The 22,693-nt window shown below is 46.1% G+C and overlaps 1 protein-coding gene across 1 annotated transcript; it reads left to right on the top strand.

The window, feature by feature from the left end:
- Nucleotides 1-3,511: 3,511 nt before the first annotated feature.
- Plcd4 (phospholipase C delta 4) lies at nucleotides 3,512-21,540 on the top strand. Its single transcript, XM_052193701.1, has 16 exons — nucleotides 3,512-3,721; nucleotides 3,857-4,015; nucleotides 5,117-5,345; nucleotides 6,771-6,906; nucleotides 7,795-8,026; nucleotides 10,969-11,170; nucleotides 12,484-12,628; nucleotides 13,528-13,680; nucleotides 16,377-16,550; nucleotides 17,866-17,961; nucleotides 18,076-18,244; nucleotides 18,739-18,855; nucleotides 19,678-19,850; nucleotides 20,607-20,742; nucleotides 21,206-21,355; nucleotides 21,434-21,540. The coding sequence occupies exons 1-16, from the start codon at nucleotides 3,700-3,702 to the stop codon at nucleotides 21,538-21,540; spliced, it is 2,400 nt and encodes a 799-aa protein (XP_052049661.1). The 5' UTR covers nucleotides 3,512-3,699.
- Nucleotides 21,541-22,693: the final 1,153 nt, after the last annotated feature.

Raw genomic sequence — 22,693 nt, 5'->3', positions numbered from 1 at the left:
TCCTCATCCTTGGAAATTGTAATCTGGCAAATTCTAAAACACTCTCCTGGAGATAATTGATCTGGGCTTAAGTGTCTGGTCTTGAGAGAGCCTTCAAGTTCTAACATTCTAAGGGCTATGACCTGTGAGCAGAGCTGTCCTATTCACTTTATATGAAACAGGTTAGCCACATCCCTTTTCAGGAGTGAGAACATAGACAAAACATCTCTCTCCCTTCCTGCCTCTCAGAAAGAAATTTGAGATACCCTGACTTCCTACTATAATGTCATTGGCACACGGTGTTGACATTTCCAAACTCTGAGGGTCATAGAAAGCTACTTGAAAGTACAAGATCCCAAATATATGTATATGTGCTAATCTTCCCCCACCCCGAACCCAGGCCACCCTCTAACTTCCTATATAACCAAGGATGATTGTTGAACACCTGATCCTTCTGTTTGCACCTCCCACATGTTAAGATTACCACCATGCCCGACTGACCCAATCTTTCTTACTTTTAGAATTTTATCCTTTGTGTCCTTGCTGGTGCCCCCTCTCCCAAACCCTCTGCTGCTTCTTGCCCCACTGCACCTGCATTCGTTGTAACCATCCTTCCTTTCAGACACCAGCGGGAACACCAGGCCCTGGAACGCTTAGGTGCTAACACATTCTTTGGGCACTTTGTTTAGTCAGTCTCCTAGGAAACAGGGGGAAATGAGGCTGAAAGGAGAGGCATGTGACTGAGTGTCTACATGAAAGTACCCTCTCTCCTGGCCTGTAGACTCAACATCCGTAAAGGGGCTGAGAGCCAGGGCTGTTGGGAATTAGTGGAGATAAAGGAGAGGAATGGCAGGAAAGGGCGGTGGAGAAAGAGGAGGAGGAGAAGGTTAAGAAGAGAACACAAAAAGCTTGACTTGAGGGAGCAGAGAGGCTGGTGAGAAAGAAAGGAGTGAGCTAGGAAGAAAGGAAAGGAAAGAGTCAGGCATGGGCTGGGAAAAGCAAGACAACAGGAAGAAAAGAAAGTTGTTTGGCGGGATGTAGGGGACCCGGAAGATGATGGAGTGGAGAGAAAGATCGTCGGTGTCCCTCACTGATCCCAGGCCTTCTTTCAACATGCCTTCTGGAGAAGGCCCTTTCTGAGGGGAGAGTTGGTGAACTCTGCACCGGTTGTAGAGAGGCCTTCCATCTATTGCAGTTGTGTCACTGAAGGACCCTGTCAGGACAGACAATCTTTCTGCTCTTCACTCTCCTCCATGAAGCTCAGGTCTCAAACGCTGTGGCTTCCCCGAGGTGCTGCTGGCACTCTTGAGCGTACCCCATATAGATACAAGTTAAAACACTGCTCTTGAGTGGGGACAGGTTAGACAGGGGACAAGAAAAAAGAGGTAAAGCAGCTTTTTAAGGCTGGCTTGGGAAACTGTTTTTGGAGCCTGGGCTCTGTTCTCAGGTTTCCCATGTTCCAGGACATGTTGAGGTTCCTGGACACAGGAACAGAGAAGGTAATTCTGTCTTCTTCCAATCCCCAAACCAACTAGAGTCCTGTGCCTACAAGGTGGAAGCCACGATCTCAGGTCACCCTCAGCCCACTGTGGTCTGAGGAGCCAAGGAATTTAAGAGTGATCCATTACTTTGGCCTCTGGTCTTCATACAGCAGTTTTAAACCATATAGATTCCAAAGAGGGTATCCACACCTGGAAGAAGAGATGCTTTTTGTCCCTGAAGGAGCTCTTAGGGACCCTTCTTCCACCCAGAGGGCTCTTAGCTAGGGCTAAAACTATCATAGCTGTTTCTCTCCTGTGCCCCTCACTCCTCTACCCCTTTAGGGCGCCCTCTCTAGGGCTTCAACCAGGGAAGGTACGTTCTCCACCGAGAATGGTGGAGGGACTCTCGTACCCTCCTTGGGGTTACTGCTAGGTGTGGTGCTGTACAATCGCAGCACTTGGGGGGCAGAGGCAGGCAGATCTCTAAGTTCAAGGCCATTCTGGTCCTCAGAGTGAGTTCTAGGACAGCCAGGGCTATAGAGACTTTGTCTCAAAAAGAGTTACGAAGACCAGGGCAGAGTGGCATATACCTTTAACCCCAGCAATTGAGAAGCAGATGAAGGGGAATCTCTGTGAGTTTGAGGCCAGCCTGGTCTACAGAGAGAATTCCAGGAGAACCGGGTCTACAAGGAGAGACCCCTGTCTCAAAAAAAAGAAAAAAAATTAAGGTTCTAATATGTTGTGTGACTGACTACACAGGTCGTTTCACATCTTAGATTATTCTCTTACTTAGTTATCTGTAAAAATTTAGGAGTTAGACCGAATGATTTATATATATTGGTTTTTCAAGACAGGGTTTCTCTGTGTAGCTCCGGCTGTCCTGGAACCTGAAACTCACTCTGTAGACCAGGCTGGCCTCAAACTCAGAAATCCGCCTGCCTCTGCCTCCCAAGTGCTGGGATTAAAGGCATGTGCCACCACCGCCTGGCCTGAACGATACTTTAAAGTTTATTGGTTTTATGTATATGAGTATTTTCCCCTGAATGCATGACCACTTGTGTACCACTTGGTGCCCACTGAAGCCAGAAGATGTTGGATCTTTCGGACTTGGAGTTACAGATAGTGCGAGCCACTGTATCAGTGTTGGGAATTGAACCCGGATTCTCTAGAAGAGCAGCCAGGGCTCTCAGATACTGAGCCATCATCTCTCTAGCCTAAAACTGCATGATGTTTTAATGGAATGCTGACTGAAGGATCGCTTTATAGATTTGGAGTTTTGTTTTGTTTTGTTTTGTTTTTTTTCGTGAGACAGGTCTCATACAACCTAGGTTGACCTAGAACTCATTAAGTGACTGAGGCTAGCCTTGAGCTCCTATTGTTGAAAAAACAGGCATGTTTCACCAGAGCCAGCTACTTCCCAGAATTTTGAGGCTTTCTTTTACATGTTTATCACTGTCAAAATTATAAACTTTAAGTGAATAATTACAGCACCCTTCTGTTTAAGCATAGGTCTTTCAGGCTTTATGCTTTGAGATTGGTCAGTTTCAGCACAAGCTGATCAAGAGCTGAACCGGATGCTGGGCACGGTGGCTCACATCTGTGATCCCAGCACGAGAGGTGGGAGCAGGAGAATCAGGGTTCAAGGCCAGCCTTGGCTACATGAGACTCTGTCTCAAAGAAAGAAAGAATATTCTACCCTAGCTCTTTAGCAATTTGACACAATGTACATGAGAGTGTAGGCAGGGTTCCAGGAAGAAAAAAAAAAAAAAACAGAAAAATCCTAATCCTACCTGGAGGAGAGAGAGCTAGGGTGAAGATAGATTCTAGGTTCTCATAAAAGTTGGCAGCAAGATGGCAGACCCTAATAACAAGGACATGGGGAATGAGCAAGGTGTAGAGCAATGGTACCCAATGAGTGTAGGTAGCGAGAGTGTTTGGAACATGCCCTGCTTTAGCCCTTCCTGGAGACAGCCATGGGAACTAGACAGGTCTATGTATCTTATTTTAAATTCCAATCTGTGTGTGAATTGAGACAGGTTTCTTAGCCTCACCAAGCCTCAGAGTCAGCTAACTCAGAAATGCAAATAGCTACAGATGAGATGAAGTGCGGGATACACACCACTAAGGAGACCCTGGCTTGCTTTCTCTTGTTCTCGTCAACTCCAGGATTCGCCCAGAGCCCTTCGCTCCTCCTTGCTCCTTTAGGTGACTCTGGCACCAGCTGGTGGAGCAGTGGGTGATGGCATCTCAGATTCAAGACCGTGAGTACCCCTGCCTGGGAAGAGGTTTTGGAGGCAGGCCCAGGGGCTGGGAGGAGATTAGACCCTGGTTCAGAGCTCCTCTGGGCCCCCTAGCCTTCCCACTGGGTAAATAAGTCCCTTCTTTTCCTGGCTCAGTCCTGGCCACTGATCAAGACCTGGTGCTGATGCAAGAGGGCACAATGATGCGCAAGGTGAGGACCAAAAGCTGGAAGAAGTTAAGATACTTCAGACTTCAGAATGACGGCATGACAGTCTGGCATGGACGGCAACCTGAGAGCATACCCAAGCCCACTTGTGAGTGACCTTGATCGCCATGGGTGGGTATATGGGTGGACATGTTTCTTAGGAATCCAGAAGTTTGAAGGCAGAGGAGGGACCAGGATCTTGTGATTGTGCGGGTCCACTTGTGTGGCTCTGTACAAGATGACAAACATCTCTTGCCTCTGTAAGAGTGTAAATAGGATTAGTTATTGCAGAGGAGGTTAAGAAGAGCCCTGGAACATGATAAGTCTCCATAAATAACATGTGGGTGTATTTATACATGTACATATCTATATATGTGGTTATTATGACCGTGAAATGACATAACCCCATCTGGATTAAAACCCTGGTTATGCTACTTTCTGGTTGAGTTGGTTTGGATAAATTGAACTAAAATTTCTCATCTACAAAATGGGGGTTAACCGGCACCTACCTGTAAATTAAAGTACTCGCTGAGCTAATATGTGAAACATCTAGCAGGAAATCTCGATGGCTTTCATAAATGTTAGCCATTACAATATTTCAAAACACAAACTGCAGCCCAATATTGCTCCAACCCTGTGGGCCAAGCTCATTATGATACCTTTAAACTCTTGATCACGAGGCATAATCAATACTCACAAACCACACCACCTCGAGCTGAGGTAAAGACTGGGAGAATTCCTCTCACTCCCCTCTCAGCCCCTTGAAAGAGGAATGCTTCAGATCTAAAACACAGGCATGCGCTGTACTCCTCTGGTGGACCTGTGTTACAGATGTGATTGTCAGCCCCACTAGCTCTCCTGTGGGACCATTGCAACCTGCCAGGTACGGGGCCATCCATTCTTTAAGATGTGGACACTGAGGGGTTAAGTTTGGGTCTTCACTCTGCCAGCTGGTGGCTGGGAGTCAGGGCTTTCCAGGTCTAGCTGAACCTCCTTACTGTGCTGCCCAAGAAAACACAGAGTCCCAGGAACTCCTGAACCACTGGGTCTCCATCCCCTTGTCCGAGTGTCCTCTGGGATCCAGCCTTTAGAAGCCCGGGTTCCTCCTCTCTGTGTCTCCATGGAGAAGGGAGTTCTGGTCACCACGCCATTCCCCTGTTGTGTGTCAGACTCCTCTCCTCAATGCTCCCACCTGCTTCTTCTCTGGCAGTTTCGATCTCTGATGTGGAGGGGATACGGAAGGGCCAGGATTCTGAGTTGTTGCGCTATCTGGTGGATGAGTTCCCCCTGGAGCAAGGCTTCACCATTGTCTTTCATGGGCGCCGCCCCAACCTGGACCTAGTAGCCAACAGTGTTGAAGAGGCCCAGATGTGGATGCGAGGACTCCAGCTGTTGGTGGATCTTGTTGCCAGCATGGACCACCAGGAGCAACTGGATCAGTATCAACCTGATGGAGCTAGGGTGTAGGCAGGGGCGACTGAAGGAGTCAGGTGCTGCAGAACCAAGGGAATGTGGAAAGGGTACAGAACTGGATCCAAGTGGTGTGGGGAGAGATGGGGGCCAAGTATGGAGCTGACAATTCTGAAGGAGAAATGGATGTTTGCTAGTCAGAGCCGGGGAATGAGACTGAGAACCCAGGATAGGAACAAGGGCCGGGAGAGGAAGATAGGCAAGCAACGTGCTGCTCCTGTGAAGTAAACAGACCTCCTGGTAGCAAGCATTCACTACCATGGGCGTGGGAAGGAGCTCCTAGAGGGTGCCGTAGTGTAGACTCACTTCAAGATTCCTAGATGAAGTCAGAGAGATATTTTAGTGAGAGAAGGGAAGCCTGGCCACCCGAACTCAATCTGTGGAGCCAGCATGGTGGGAGAACTGACTCCTGTACCTTGTCCTCTGATACACCCCACACACACACACTCACACAGTGGCTTGCAGACCCTCCAATACATGTAAAAGAGGTTTCTAGGTTGCACTTTACTTCATGTATGCATACTTTCATTCAGCACCCATTAGCTTGATTGTATCCACCACTGTGCCTAGTTTTAGGGGCATCAAGATCAACGAGACCCTATTTATTACTTTAGTTGGTGGGAAAAAATTAATATGTGTAAATAATTTAAGTACTAAACTAGAGGAATACTTGATTCTACCTAAGAGTGTTCTGAAAAAGTGCCAGGGAAGAAATAGCATGGGATTTTGGATCAGAGATGTAGCTCTGTTGGTGGAGTGCTTGAAACCCTGGGTTTGACCCCAGCACGGTATCTAGTTGTCATGGTAACGTGTGCCTGTAATCCTAGTACCCAGGAGGCAGAAGGACAAGGATCAGAAGGTCAAAGTCTTCCTTGGCTCCCTGGGATCCTGTCAGAGAAAGAAAGGAAAGTAGTTCAATTTGAACCTGAAGGAGGAGTGCGGGAAGGCACTGCTGGCTGAAAGGATAGCATGAATAAAGAGTCTGGGAAAAGGAGCCTGGGGGAGCAGGTCGGCGATGTTCAGAGGAAGGAGCTGCTGACTGGCAAAATGACAAAGAAAGATACAGTGAGAAGGCTGGGCTGGGCCAGATCCAAGAGTAGGGGGATCTTAACTTCTGTGTTAGAATCTATGTTTTTTCCTGTAGACAACAAGGAGGTAGGTCCCTGCAGGCAGGCACCCAGGGCCATCCAGTGACAAGATAGATTTATATTCAGGAGAGATTATTCAAGAGGCTATGTAGAGAATGAATTGGCTTGGGAGAGAAACTGGCAACAAAGACAGGAAAAGGGGGTCAATGGATGAGCACACACGCACTGCACACACACTGCACACACACTGCACATACTCACTTCACACACACACTACGCACATACCAAGTTTTTTCCTTGACTCAGAGCTGGAATGTTGAATGAGTGGTTCCAACAAGCAGACAGAAACCAGGATGGCCGGATGAGTTTCAGCGAAGCTCAGCGGCTGCTACTTCTGATGAATGTGGAAATGGATGAAGAATACGCCTTCAGCCTTTTTCAGGTGTGTTTGCTGGGCAGGGTTTGCAGGAGACAACAAGATCATGTCTTCACTTGGCCAGAAGGTCTCTGACCCCACCTAGTAGTGTTCATCTCTTGACTCCCGTGTATTCCATTACCGTAATAAGCTCAGTGAAACCTGTGTAGGGAATGAGGCTCTGGCCACTTAGTCTTGTTGGGAGGATGAGTCATAATCTCTAGAAACGAAAAATAACATTAAGACCTGGCTGTGGTGGCATATGCCTGTAGTCTCAGCACTTGGGAGGCAGAGGCAAGCAGATCTTTGAGGCCAGCCTGGTCTACAGAGCAAGTTTTAGGACAGCCATGCCTACACAGAGGAAGACTGTCCAAAACAAAAACAAAAACAAAACTAAGCAAACCAAATATTCCATCTCACATTAAATAAAAGAGATAAAACTTTGTCTTTTATTTACTAGAATGACTTGTAACCATGTAAAATATCAGGAACTATCTGAGAGTTTTATAAACACCTGTTAAGATGACCCTTGCAGGAGCTGGGAAGATGACTCTGTTGTTAAAGTGCTTGCCGTGTAAGAATAGGACTCAAGTTCTACTTCAGCATTTGTGTAAAAACCCAGGCATAGTTGTGTTTGTGTGTGTGTGTGTATTAGGGCCTACTCCCAGTGCTAGAGAGAGAGACAGCGACAAACAGACATACACATACGTATACATGCAGAGAGAGAGAAAGAAAGAGGGAGGGAAGAAGGAGGGAGGGAGGGAGGGAGGGAGGGAAGGAGAGAGGCAGACAGACCAACAGACAGACAGACAGACAGACAGCTTCCTGAAACTTGTTGGCCATACAACCCTATAGGACAAATGAAGATCAGCCCATTCCTCAGAGTTTATCTATGCCCTGCTAAATCTCTTGCAGGAAGCAGATGTTACCCAATCTGATGCTCTGGGATCAGAAGAATTTGTACAGTTCTATAAGGCCCTGACTAAACGCACTGAGATTGAAGAACTATTCGAGAACTTTTCGTCTGACAAACAGAAGCTGACCTTGCTGGAATTTGTGGATTTCCTTAGAGAGGAACAGAAAGAAAATGACCATGCCCCTGACCTTGCCCTGCAACTCATTGACCGCTATGAGTCTTCTGAGAATGGTAAGAACTAAGTGTGTAGATGCTAGACACAGGGATTGGGGAACAGGGGCTAAACAAAGACCCAGACCCAGAGTCTTCTCCTGCTGTAAGGAAGGCCAAGTCCACCCCTCTCCTGGCCTCCTCCCCCATCATCTCACTGAACCACATCACCTAAAGTAGCCCTTCCCTATCAGTTAAGACAGAGATAGATCTTCATCCATTAGGAGGAAGAGAGTGAGGTCCTGTCCCTTCCCTAGGCTCATATTCCACATCACATCACCCTATCAGCTTTGTCCTCAGCAGAAGAAGAAAGCACTTGACCCCGCCCTCCCACTTCCTCCCTACACAACAATTCTTTTGTCCCGTGTTTCATGGCTGTTGTTCTTTTAAATGTTAGCTTCCTGGAAGTTCTTTGAGTTAGACTTGAGTCCTTAAGCGCCTGAATCAGGACTCTGGTCAGTTTAGGCCTGGGGCAGTCCGAGGCTAGTGCCTGGCGTTTGATAAGTACAACTAAAAAATTACTCTCCTCTTAGTGGACTCACTTCCACCCCTCCATTCTCTTCAGTGTGTGAGAAGGTTATATCCACAGTAAGTGATTTGCAAAACACTTCCACAGTCTTTACTCAATTTAGTCTTCACAGCATCTTTGAAGAATAGAAAACCATCAATCCCTTGGGATCACTGAATATCCTGCAATGTGCTGACATCTCTAGGTTCTTGTCTTGTTTTAGCTTTCCTGATAAGATGGGCTCTGTTCCTAATTTTTATTATATAAAACAGAGACTTAGAAAGATCAAGTGTGGAACTGGAGAGATGGCTCGATAAGAAAGAGTGTTTGCAGTGCAAGCATGGCAACCTAAGTTCAGATCCTAATGTCCATGTACAAAGCCAGGTCTGGGGCTGGAGAGATGGCTCAGTGGTTAAGAGCACTGGCTGTTCTTCCAGAGGACCTGAGTTCGATTCCCAGAGACCACATGGTTGCTCACAACCATCTGTAATGGGATCTGATGCCCTCTTCTGGCCTGCGGATCAGAGCACTCATACATTAAATAAATAAAAATTTTTTTAAAAAAGGAAAGAAATGCCGGGCGGTGGTGGCGCAAGCCTGTAATCCCAGCACTTGGGAGGCAGAGGCAGGTGGATTTCTGAGTTCGAGGCCAGCCTGGTCTACACAGTGAGTTTCAGGACAGCCAGGGCTACAAAGAGAAACCCTGTCTTGAAAAACCAAAAAAAAAAAAAAAAAAAAAAAAAAAAGGAAAGAAATCAAAGAAAAAGAGGAGCTGGAGAGATAGCTCAGCAGTTGAGAGCACTGACTGTGCTTCTGAAAGTCCTGAGTTCAAATCCCTGGAGACAGCTACAGTGTACTTACATATAATAAATGAGTAAATCTTTAATTTCAAAAAAAAAAAAAGGAAAAAGAGAAGGAAGAAAGGAAGGAAGGAAGGAAGGAAGGAAGGAAGGAAAGAGGGAAGGAAGGAAATGATAAAATAGGCTGGGCTGTGGTGGTGGCGCATGCCTTTGATCCCAGCACTCAAGAAGCAGAAGCAGGTGGGTCTCTGAGTTAGACGCCAGCCTGGTCTGCAGAATGAGTTCCAGGAAGTCAGGGCTACACAGAGAAACCTATCTCGAAACAATACAAAAACTCCCAAACAAGTATATATAACTGTACTAACCAGAAAATAAAACTGAAGAAGTTAGAAGAAAAAAATTGGATGTCCTGTTCCCAGAGCAGGATCAGTTACATCAATTACCCGTTATGAGTTGGAGATGTTTTCTGATGTATGCATGTTGAGAACCGAATTCCAGTGCATCGGGTTGAAAGGTAGGGTCTTCAATTGAGACTTCCACCCCAACTGCTGCCGTTCTCTGTCTGTGATTTGTCAGACCTAGGTCGAGGGAACTGGTCCTGAGCGGCAGGTCCTCATACCTTCCAGCCAAGCCTCTTTGCAACAAAATCAGGGAGACCCCACAGTCCAGTAGTGCAAGGCATGGCCCCTGACATCAGACTGCTTGGTTTCAAATCCCAGCTCCTTCACTTAAGGAATTGTCTTAAGCCTGTTGTCCTAGCTAACTTGCTGTAGTCACTCTATTGCAATGCTGACTTCACTGAGTTAGAAAGCTGCGATACATAATGCCCTTGCAGGGAGTGAGTGCCCAGTAGCTGCTAGTCACTGTTGTCACTATATAAAGTCCATGCCTAGAACGGTGAGGCCCATGGAAGGAGTCCAAGTGAGATCCTGTCTTAAAGAAAGAGATAGGGGAGGGGAGGTTGACAGCTTGGAAAAGTCTGAGGCCTACAATTGTCTCAATGGCTTTCTTTTCTTTTCTCTTTTTTTTTCTTTTTTTTTCTTTTTGGTTTTTTGAGACAGGGTTTCTCTGTGTAGTCCTGGCTGTCCTGGAACTCAATCTTAAACCAGGCTGGCCTCAAACTCAGAAATCCACCTGCCTCTGCCTCCCAAGTGCTGGGATTTGATTGTTTTCTTTACACCTATGAGAAGGAACTAATTTTTTTTTTTTTTTTTTTTTTTGGATTTGGTTTTTTCGAGACAGGGTTTCTCTGTATAGCCCTGACTATCCTGGAACTCACTCTGTAGACCAGGCTGGCCTCGAACTCAGAAATCCGCCTGCCTCTGCCTCCCAGAGTGCTGGAATTACAGGCGTGCGCCACCACCGCCCAGCTTGGAACTAATTATTTTTAATTTACATCCCAAATGCTGCCTTCCATCCTAGTCCCCCTCGCAGGGCTCTCCCCCTGCCCCAGTCCCCTCTCTCCTTTTCAGAGGCTGAGCCACCAACCAAAGAAGGAACATTTTAAATGGTAGATGATACAACAAGTGGCCCATTTGGGCTCTGCTGACTAGAAATAGGCATCTAAGGGACAGGACCCCAAGGGAGGGGGCTGGTGAACAGGCTTGTGGGTGTGCCAGACCTCTCACTCTTGTGGTTCCCACTCCACACCCTAGGCAGACTGCTGCACGTCCTGAGTAAGGATGGCTTCCTCAGCTACCTGTGCTCCGTGGATGGAAACATCTTCAATCCTGACTGCCTCCCTGTCTACCAGGATATGACTCAGCCTCTGAGCCACTACTACATTAACTCCTCTCACAACACCTACCTAGTGGGGGACCAGCTTTGTGGCCAGAGCAGCGTTGAAGGATACATACGGTATGTGGTGGTGTGAGGGGGACCTGCTCATGAGATGGACTGCGTGTGGGAACTAAGGGGTAGACAACAGAGGTTGGGAGAGAGAGAGCTTAGAGCCTGAGCATCCCTGGATACTGAGGCACTTGGAGAACATCTTAGATCTTAGCAGAATGCTAATGAAATCCTAGCATTCAGCAATACTAGCAGAATGGGGCCCTTCTCTTTGTCACAGGCTAGGAACCTCTGAGAATTCAGGAGCCCTGGAGTTTGTTTTGAGCTAGTGTGTGGGATACTTTAAAGGAGTGCTTCTTAACCTTCCTGATGCTTCGATCCTTTTGTTTGTTTGTTTGTTATTTTGTCTTTTTTTACCCCAGAGCTGAGGACCGAACCCAGGGCCCTGCTCTTGCTTAGGCAAGCCCTCTACCACCAAGCTAAATCCCCATCCCCTTTTTTTGGTTTTCCAAGACAGGGTTTCTCTGTGTAGCCATGGCTGTCTTGGAACTCACTCTGTAGACCAGGCTGGCCTTGAACTCAGAAATCCGCCTGCCTCTGCCTCCCAAGTGCTGGGATTAAAGGCGTGCGCTACCACTGCCCGGCCATGCTTTGGTCTTTTAATCCAGCTCCTCATGCTGTAGTTGTTCCCAACCATAAAAATTATTTTTGTTGCTACTTCATAGCTGTAATTTTGCTACTGTTATGAATCATAATTAAATTTTTTGGAGATAGTTTGCCAAAGGGGTCACAATCCACTGGTTGAGAACCATTGCTTTAAAGGAAAGACAGTGGGGTCTAGAGTTAAATCCACTCTGGAGTCAACCCCCTTTGGGTCAAATTTTAGCTCTTTTTGGTGTCCTGGGGGCTAATTCACCTCTGTATGATTCTCTGAGAAAGATAGATGATTACTTTGCCCATTCTGTCAGGGTTCTTGTGAAGGCTAAAGGCACAAGCTATCAGTTGGTAGCTAGTAAGTGGTGGTTGCTATTGTGATTAACCATGATGAGACTGACTAGGCAGACAGCATTGTAGCACTGGCAGCTGGGCAGCTTGACGGGTACCTGCACCTGCAGAGTCCACAATAGTGGAAAGATAGTGAGGTGGTGTGTAATGGCTTGCTAGGGAGGATTATGAACTGGGGCTAGGTCGAGATAGATGTGAGCTGCAGCCATGGCCCAGTGGACTGAGATGCCTCCGTGGAAACAGCACTTGAAGTAGGCTGGATAGGCAAGTGTTAGTGAGCGGTGTTCCTTCCAGAGAAGGGAGACGGAGACGTGACTCTTTAGGAAGAAAATCACACCTTGACCTCTCCTACCTCTGGGGGTTTGGGCTTCTTGCAGGGCCTTGAAACGGGGGTGCCGCTGTGTGGAGGTGGATACCTGGGATGGACCTGACGGAGAGCCCATAGTTTATCATGGACATACCCTGACCTCTCGCATCCTGTTCAAAGATGTTTTGGCAACACTAGCACAATATGCCTTCCAGGTAGTAGCCCCAGGTTGGGAATAACACTAAAAAAGACAAGAAGGTCTGAGGAAAATGGGACTGGTGAGGGTTGGAAGGGCAGACAGACAGTTAGTGCAAGCAGTTTGAAATAGACAAAAGGTATTTTTTCGTTATTTTATTATATATATATTATATATATAATATAGCTTGCTCTTTTTGTTTGTTTGTTTTTGTTTTTTGAGACAGAGTTCCACTGTGTAGCCATGGCTGTCCTGGAACTCACTATGTAGCCCAGGCTGGCCTTGAACTCAGAGACCCACCTGCCTCTGCCTCCCAAGTGCTGGAATTAAAGATGTGTGCCACCACTGCCCAACTGATAAAAGAAGTTTTTAACTCTAAAGCATTAAACAAATATTAAAGGATTACTATGATTAAGTGTTGTATTTGTTACTGGTAATTAGTATTCATATAGTATTCATACTAGCAACAGCCACTAGTTGCTAGTAGCTACTTCTAAAACTGTCTTTGTTACCTACCTATGTAGAGGAAGATGGGGGAGGGGAACAGAGCCATGGGTGAGCTGGGCTGGAGGACATTAGGAAGCTAGAGAAGATAGTACACTGTGAGCTCATAACTAGAGGAATAATCTGACATCCACACTGAGACTGCAAACTCAAAAGGCCTCAGAACACCTGGATCAGACTTGGTATAGGGTATAAGACTTAGCGTCTCAGCAGTGCCCCTTAGATGGGACTGTGTCCCAAGGAATAGACCTAAGATCTCTCCAGTTCTCACAGAGCTCTAAGGTGGGGTGGGAGGAGTTTAGCAATCAGTATATTGATTGGAGCTTTCAAGTGGGGGCCTAGGAATCCAGGATTTGGAGTAGGAGGTCATAGGAGTTGATGGTTCTGAATGTCTCATCCCCTGCCCTCTGCCAGTCATCAGAATACCCTCTCATCTTGTCTCTGGATAACCACTGCTCCTGGGAACAGCAGAAGACCATGGCACAGCATCTGACCGAGATCCTGGGGGAGCATCTGCTGAGCAACACCCTAGAGGGACAGCTGATTGACATAATGCCCTCGCCAGAGGTAGGGACTCTGAGGCCCAGCCAGGCCCACTGTGTCTTTCACAGTCTCACCATGGCTCCCTCTTCTACATTCCTGTCTCTTTCAGAATGGCCATCTTGATTATATATATATAATATATATAATAATATACATATATTATATTATATATAATATATATATAATATATATAATAATATACATATATTATATTATATATAACATATATATAAATTTATATGTATAAATTTATGTATTTATGTATGTATGTATGTATGTATGTATGTATTTATTTATTTATTTATGTATTTATTTATGTTTTTCGAGACAGGGTTTCTCTGTGTAGCCCTGGATGTCCTAGAACTCACTCTGTAGACCAGGCTGGCATTGAACTCAGAAATTCGCCAAGTGCTGGGATTAAAGGCATGTGCCACCACTGCTCGGCAAGATTTATTTATTTCATGTATGTGCGTACACTGTCGCTGTCTTCAGACACACCAGAAGAGAGCATCTCTCCAGCCCCTCCAGCCACTCTCATAACAGTATATATCCATATATTTTTAAGAGCACCACACTTATTTATTTTGAGGCAGGAGGTGGTAGTGGTGCTTGTGCCACGGCAAAACACAAGTGTGGAGACCAACAGGAGTTGGTTCTCTCCATCTCCCATGTGGTCCTGCAGAGCAGACTCCGATCACCAGGCTTTTGGCAAGTGCCTCTCTCCTCACTGAGCCACCTTGCTGGCTCTGAACTAAACTTCATCACTAAACTTCACTGAGGCTGAGCTGGACCACTGCGCTATACCTTCAGCTGTTGCCGATACCTCCATTCCTTCCTCTTTCTCTTCCTCCTGACTCTTCCTCCTCTTTGAGAAGGTTTTCATGAACCTTAGACTTGCTACATGTAGCCAAGAATGACCTTTCCTTGAACTCTGTTCCTCCTGCCTCGACCTCCCAAGTACTAGTATTACAGGCATATGCCACACCACCCAATTTATGATGTGCTGGGGCTCAAATTCAGAGCCACATGGCCAGCACCATCAGCAGCTTTGTTCAAAAGCTTAAAACATATATTCATATTAGAAATTAATATTAGAAAATAATGAATAGGATTACTGTTCATATATATATGTATGTATATATGTATGTATGTATATATGTATGTATGTATGTATGTATGTATGTATGTATGTATGTATATAATTTTTTTTTTGAGACAGGGTTTCTCTGTATAGCCCTGACTGCCTGGAACTTACTCTGTAGACCAGGTTGGCCTCAAACTCAGAAATCCACCTGCCTCTGCCTCCCAACTGCTAGGATTACAGGCATACGCCACCACTGCCTGGCTTACTGTTCATATTTTTAAATGTCATAAGTATGTTTTCATGAATATCTTTTCCTCCCCACACCTTTTTTTGAGACCTGGATTCTCTGCATAGCCCTGGCTGTCCTGAAATTCACTCTGTAGATCAGGCCAGCCTCAGACTTAGCAATCTGCCTGGTTTTGTCTCCCAAGTGGTGAGCTGCACTGCCCACCTTTTCATTGCTTTTGAGACAGGGTCTCATGTAGCCCAGGCTGCCTTTGCAACTCTCATCCTCCTTTCTCCACCTCTCAAGTGCTGGGATGACTGCTGTGTACCACCACAGCAAGTTTAGGCAGTGCTTGAACCCAGGACCTTGGGCATACTAGGCAAGCACACTACCCGTGGACTACATCCCCAGCCCTCTATCTTTTACTCCTCATAGATCTTCGTGTGCTGTTTTATGCTGATGCCATGTAGGACTGTCAGTTTTACATTTATCAGACACTTAGGTTGTTAATCATTTTCATCCTGTCTGTGTGCTTTGTCTATTTAGTCTTTGAATTTCCAGGTTAAAGTGTTTGCATTCTAGGTATGACATTGGTGGTGGTATTCTGGCATGTATAGGTGCTGGCCAAAGAGTTTACATTTTAGCCAAATGTATTGATTCCAGCATGCAGGAGGTTGGATCAGGAGGATTAGGAGTTCAAGGCCTGGCCCTAGTACATTGTGAGCTAAAAGCCAGCCTATGCTACATGAGACCCTTGCTCTTGCTCAACACACACATACATATATACACACACATTGCATTTTGACAGTTTTGATTATTATTGTTAACTGCTGTCTAGAAAAAATACCAAATTATACTGCAACCAACAGAAGAGAAATAACTGCAATCAACTCCACAGTGAGATGACTCATAACGGCCAACGTGGAAGAGAAGGGCCTCTGCTTCCGTTGCTCTGAGTGTCTTGAGCACTGGGACTACAGTGTGCATTCACATGCCTGTAACTCTAGTTCTGCTTGCCGAGGCCTTCGGAGTGCCGGAACTACAGGCTTGAGGGACCAACTCTCAAGTCATGTCTTCTCTAAAGACTCTTCTATTATAAGACTATTCAAAAAAGCGTATCTCTCTTCATACTCTTGTGTCCTTTATGTATGTAAATCTTTAATCTAAGGGGATTTTTCACTGTGTAAAATGAGTGAGGGCCTATTCTTTTTTTTTTCCATATGGATAGAAACATCATACATTTGTTTGAAAATAAGTGACTCTCTACTAAATGTTTTAAGGAATCAATCCCCCTGTGGGAAACTTCTGAAGGCCCACGTTCTTCCTCTGTTGCTGGGATGATGAGAGTGCCATTGTTTTCAGGAGGAACTTGAGCAGACAAGTAGACATGTCTCTGCTTTTGTCCTCTAGCAACTTCGGGGGAAGATCTTGGTGAAAGGCAAGAAGTTAAGAACAATTGAGGTTGACAAGGAAGAAGAGCTGGAGAAAGATGAGAGGTCAGATGTGGACCCAGCCTCCCCTGAGCTGGACACCCAGCCTCAGCCTGAGTCCCAGGAGCAGGCCTCTGGGAACAAGAAGAAGAAGGTGAGTCAGGACTAGGAATTTTTTGAGTTTTGGTTTGTTTTTGTAATGCCATTTGGTGATCATGCATTACAAGCAGAGGGCCTGTTTCTGAAGAGTCTTGAGCCAGCCAGGGTGGAGAGCCAAGGAGGGAAAAATGTTTTTCCCCTCTCAAAGAGGCCTCTACTGAATCACTATGCATTCTGCCATCTCTAGCAATACTGTACTTTATCTATTGCTGTCTATGCCTGTATTGCAGTGGCTTCCCAACCTCATGGAGCACAAAATCTTAGACCAGAACTTCTTATTCAAAATGGATACAGTTAGAACCTCTCTAGTTGAAACCCTTGCTTGGCTCTCTCCTGGGTCCAAGTGGCATGGGTATTTCAGGTAGGGAAACTATATGGATTCTCATGGGCAGGGAGGCAAGTTCAAGAAAGAAGACAAGGATGGCAGGGAAAGATGAAGGAGTTAAGCGACTCTGGACGCAACTTTGTTCTTCACAAACTCCTTAAAGGCAAATCTGAATGCCACTTGTCTGTGTCTGTCTCTGTTTCTCTCCGTGTCTCTGTCTCTGTGTCTCTGTCTCTATCTCTCTCTGTAGCTATTTTATTGCCTGAATAGAAGTTACTGGACCATGGATTGCTGTGACTTCAGTCTCATCTATAATGGATTAGTTAGAGAAAATGTTTTGGAAAGTATACATGGGAGGAGGAGCTGGGGGAGGCCAAGTGAGAAAAGATACTGTTGGCAGGGCCTCCAGGGTCCAGGTGTGGTGTCTGCATTTCGCTCTCTTGCGTACTTGCCTGGCTTACTAGCTGACTTATAACTTATCCTGTTCTGAGGCTGTGGTGCTTAAGCCTGTTGTCATGTTTAGGGATGACCATGGGAATTAAGGAGATAAATCCAAAGCTAATGTCCTCAGCTCCTTACAGGTGTGGATTTGGTGACCATCAGACCTGGACATATCTGACTGGATTCATGTGATTTTTGGTTTATTTTGTCTTTTGAGGCAGTCTCGATACGTATCCTTGGGTGACCTGAAACTCATTATCAAGACCAAACTAGGCTCAAACTCATATACATCTACCTGCCTCTGACTCTTGAGTGCTGGGATTAAAGGCATGCACCACCATGCAAGGATCATGTATACATTTTGACCGAAGATGATTATTGTTCATTTGTTTTTAAGAGAGGTAGGGAGACTGATACCTCTTTACTTAAAAATAATAAAGGCACTCTACCCCAGATGTAGCATAGAAATGACCTTCCAAACTCAGAACTGAAACAGATCAGAGCAGTATATGCAGACTGCCTTTATTCCCATCCTCACCCCCAGGTTGTGACGTGTCCGATGTCTTGTCTGCTTACCTGTGGTAATGTTTTGGCCCAGACTCCTAGTTCCATTCCTGTGTCCATTTTCTTGTCAAAGCAGGTGAGGCAGGAGGGAGACTACAGTGGGGAGGCAGCGGGCAGAGGCTCAGGTTGGAAAGCCACTAGCTTCTTCTCTCTCCAGACCATTTAAATTCAATACCATCTCTTTGTCCAGTTTCTTCTCCAGAGTTCTACAACCATCTTGTGCCCAGACCTATCTGCCCTGGTTGTCTACTTGAGGACTGTCCCCTTCTGCAGTTTCACTCATTCCAAAGAAAACTACCACATCTACGACATCTCATCCTTTTCTGAGTCCAAGGCCAAGAACCTCATCAAGGAGGCAGGTCAGGAGAAAAGTGGGAGGGGTAATTCCAGGCCTAGCAGGCAGGGAGATAAGTCCCAAGAAACAGAACAAGGAAGGAAAAGAGAGATTGAGTTCAGAAACCTAGAGCAGGCGTAAGATAGTCTACCATAGCCCAGTCTGAGCTCAGACTTGCTCTGTAGTTGAGGATCACCTTGAACTTCCGATTCTCTTGTCCCTACCTTCCAAGCTCTGGTATTACACTGCGTGCCACCATATCCAGTTTGTGCAGTGCCAGGGAGCAAACCCAGGGCTTTATGCCTGCTAGGCAAGCACTTGACTAGTTATCAACCCTCAGATTATGAAGAGTGGGAACAAAGCTCTAGGGAGAAGAAAATTTGGGGGAGGTGGTCACCTTTCTGGAGCTAGCCTCAGATTTCAAGAATAGTGAAGTAGAAAGGGTCCTTGGGACCAGGGAAGCGGGAGAACTCACCTTAGAGACAGAACTCCCATCTCCTTCTCTATACTCTTTTACAGGCAACGAATTTGTGCAGCACAATGCCAGACAGTTATGCCGAGTGTATCCCAGTGGTCTGAGAACAGATTCATCGAACTTTAACCCCCAGGAACACTGGAATGTAGGCTGCCAGATGGGTGAGGAGGCAGCAGGGACAGGAAGGAAGGGAGTGGAGAATCAGCTGATGGGAGGCAAATTCCCTAGAGATAATGGCTGTGGAGGTTAGGGGGATTTTTAAAGGAGTACCTGGGGTGGGGGGAGAAAGGTAAAAAATGTGGTCCTAGCTATTGGAATGTTTCCAGAAGACACTGATTTGAGGACCATGCTCTGTTCTATAGCCATTAGCTGGTTTCAGACTATGTTCTTCCTCAGTCTTCCAAGTGTGCTACCTAACTCTAGCAGGTACCTAACTCTAACCTATTACCTTCTTCTTCCTCTTTTTTTTAAAAGATTTTTTTTAATGTATATATGAGTACACTGTAGCTGTCTTCAGACATACTAGAATCTGTTACAGATGGCTGGAGCCACCATGTGGTTGCTGGGAATTGAACTCAGGACCTCTGGAAGAGCAGTCAGTGCTCCCAACCGCTGAGCCATTTCTCCAGCCCCTACCTACTACCTTCTAATTCCCCTGAAAAAGGGGCTAGATGTGTGGAAGATGTGTGTGCATGCATGTAATACACACATACCTAGATGTATATGTGTTTGAGACACAGAATAAAAATATTGTGTGTATGTATATGAAAGTAACAGTAGGAGGGAGAGGGGAAGAGAGGGGCAAGGAGGAGGAGAAACAGGATTTATAGCCCTGGCTGGGATTTGATGTGTAGACTAGGATGGTGTTGACCTTGTGGGAGTCCTCCTGCCTCTGCCTTCCTTGTGCTGGGTTTACAAATATGTGTCATCACACTCAGCTCCCAAGGTGACTTTTTCTTTTTTTCCCCCCCTTGGATTCTCAGTGGCTATGAATATGCAGACTGCAGGAAGTGCGATGGATATCTGTGATGGGCTCTTCCGCCAAAATGGTGGCTCTGGCTATGTACTGAAGCCAGGATTCCTGAGAGATACCCAGAGCTCATTCAATCCCGAGAGTCCTGTTAGTCTCTATAAGGCCCAGATCCTTGTAGTGCAGGTATGACAGAAGCTGTTGAGAATCTGGAATAGCTGGAGTAGAAGTGTATATGTGTATGACAGTGGGTGGGGTGGTTCAATATGACAGGAGTGTAATTGGTTAAAAATTCTCTACCAGGAGTAGTAGTATACACCTTTAATCCCAGGCCAGAGCTATATAGTGAGACTGTCTCAAATCATAAGAGGGAAGATAACCTCTTGCATACTTTGAAGCCAACTGACTAGCTTCAAATCACTTTCTAGTTGTGCAACATTGGGCAAATTCCTTAACTTGTAACCTCAGTAAATTCATCTCTATGATAGGGCTAATTCTCTATAGCTTGCCTCAAAGGTTTGTGAGGACTATCAGTTAAAAAGTGCTTACAGAGCCGGGCAGTGGTGGCGCACGCCTGTAATCCCAGCACTCTGGGAGGCAGAGGCAGGCAGATTTCTGAGTTCGAGGCCAGCCTGGTCTACAGAGTGAGTTCTAGGACAGCCAGGGCTACACAGAGAAACCCTGTCTCGAAAAAACAAAATCCAAACAAACAAACAAAAAAAGTGCTTACAGTTCCTGGTGCGCAGAAAGAACTATAGAAAAGTGTAATTGCTGTGCCTACTTTCAAGCCTTTAAAATTTTAGATTGGAATCTAGAATACACTATGCAAAATTTTGCAAACTATACATAAAGCTATAGTGCAAGTCCTGTGTTCTTTAAGGGGAGGGCTGGATGAGGGAGGCAGGCTGAAGCAGACTCATGAAGTTCGTGTCCTGGCTGCAGGTGATCAGTGGTCAACGACTCCCCAAAGTGGACAAAACCAAAGAGACAACTGTGGTGGATCCACTGGTGAGAGTAGAGCTCTTTGGTGTTCCCGAAGACACAAAGGAGCAAGAGACCAACTATGTGGAGAACAATGGTGAGCCTCGGCATGGGGAGGGACCAGTCCAGACTGCTGATTCTCTTCTATCTTGTCTTCCATTTGGTCATCTGGTACAGTCCATGTGACTCTGCACCCTCATGGGAGACAAAGTGAAATCATCCAGGGAATCCTGGCCCTCCCTTACAGGCTTATGAATTGGGAAAAGTTGCCCCCCCCCCTCCCGAGACAGGGTTTCTCTGTGTAACCCTGGCTGTCCTGGAACTCACTCTGTAGACCAGGCTGGCCTCAAACTCAGAAACCCACCTGCCTGCCTCTATCTCCCAAGTGCTGGGATTACAGGTGTACACCACCGCCAGGCCGGGAAAATTTCTTATGCTTTTTATATTCACTTGTAAAATGTTGATTGGCATCTAAATTAAACAAGAATGCAGGGAAAGCAATTCAGTATGGGCCTAATGAAGATGGTCAGTCTGTTCTTTTATCCCTATCTCCATTTCAGGTATTAATCCATACTGGGGAGAGACATTCTATTTCCGGGTCCAGGTGCCTGAACTTGCCATGTTGCGTTTTGTGGTAAAGGATTATAGCAGGAAATCACGAAATAACTTTATTGGCCAGTACACCCTGCCTTGGACCTGCATGAAACAAGGTGAGACATATCTTGGACTCTTGGCCAATATCCCAACTGTGGCTTTCTTCCTGATGCAATTCTTCTGCCCATTTCCAGGTTACCGACATGTATCCTTGCTCTCCAAAGATGGCACTAGCCTCCATCCAGCTTCCATCTTTGTGTACACCTGCATGCAGGAAGACCTGGATATGGATGAGCCCTGAGGTGGGTGTTCCACAGCAAGGGTGGATAGATATTCTGGCTTTAGATGTCAAGGTACAAAATTGCCCCGCTCCCCACCCCTGTTCCTCTAAGATAGGGTCTTACTATGTAGCTTAGGCTGTCCTGGAACTCATTATATAGACTAGGCTGGCCCCAAACTCAGAGATCCATCTGCCTCTGCCTCCAGAGTGCTGGCATTGAAGGCATGAGCTGCTCTGACTGGTATACCTTGCCCTTATTAAGCAAATCTAATCTTTCTTTGAGTCTTCCCTGCCCTTCCCTTTTGTGCACTCTATGCTAGAGTTCACTCCTTACTCTTGCTTCGTTCCATCAGATTCTGTTAATCTTTCCTATCATTTCTAACTAGAAACACAGGGAGAGCCTTGAAGCAGAACAATCTACAGATGCACTAGCCTTTCCAACCTACAACTTCCTCAAAATCCAGAGCCAGCAAAGAACCAATGTAGGATCAAGGTTCCCAGGCGAAGGTTGAGGAAGAAAGCCTGACTCCAAACTATGACTCTAGAGATCAATGCACAGCCCTGAGTCCCCGCTGGACTGTTGCTCCTTAGCTGGTCTAAATAGAGCTTCTCTGTCCAATTTGGCTCCTGAATGGTCTGTCATTATTGGGCAAGAAGGATCAGTATTGAGGAGAGGGGGCTTGTGGTACAGAGAAACAAAAGTTTCCAAGGGCTCTCCTCTGTGCTGCACAAAAAGGGAATGGAAGAGAAGCTCATAAGGATGGGGCAAAAGCAGGCAGGGTGTCTGCTTAGGCCTTTCCCCTGCCTCGATGCCTGTGCTCCCTGCTGCTGAGCCAGTCTTACGACTGCTGATTGAAGCTGCTTCTGGGAGGAAGCAGGATGGGGGAGAACCCTCTTCTGACAAATAAGAGCTTGAAACCAGAAGCCAGGGAAGAAAGAGCCTGCACAGGTGATCCAGGTCTGTTTCAGATCTGCTTTGAGGTGGAAGAGACAAAGGACAGAGGCCAAGGAAGAGATATGGCAAACTCGGATGACAGCCTAGGAACCATAAGACAGGGATCCCTATAAGTCTGTTAGACTGGAGATGGTCTGTTTACATGCTTTACAGAGCACTGGGCACAAGGATGCATGCAACTAGGCACAACTATAGAAAATGGTGAAGGAAATAGGATTT

This window comes from Apodemus sylvaticus, chromosome 9 (assembly GCF_947179515.1).
Source record: "Apodemus sylvaticus chromosome 9, mApoSyl1.1, whole genome shotgun sequence".
Taxonomy (NCBI): domain Eukaryota; kingdom Metazoa; phylum Chordata; class Mammalia; order Rodentia; family Muridae; genus Apodemus; species Apodemus sylvaticus.
The sequence above is the reverse complement of the archived record's forward strand: the minus strand, read 5'-3'. Positions and strand labels throughout refer to the sequence as shown.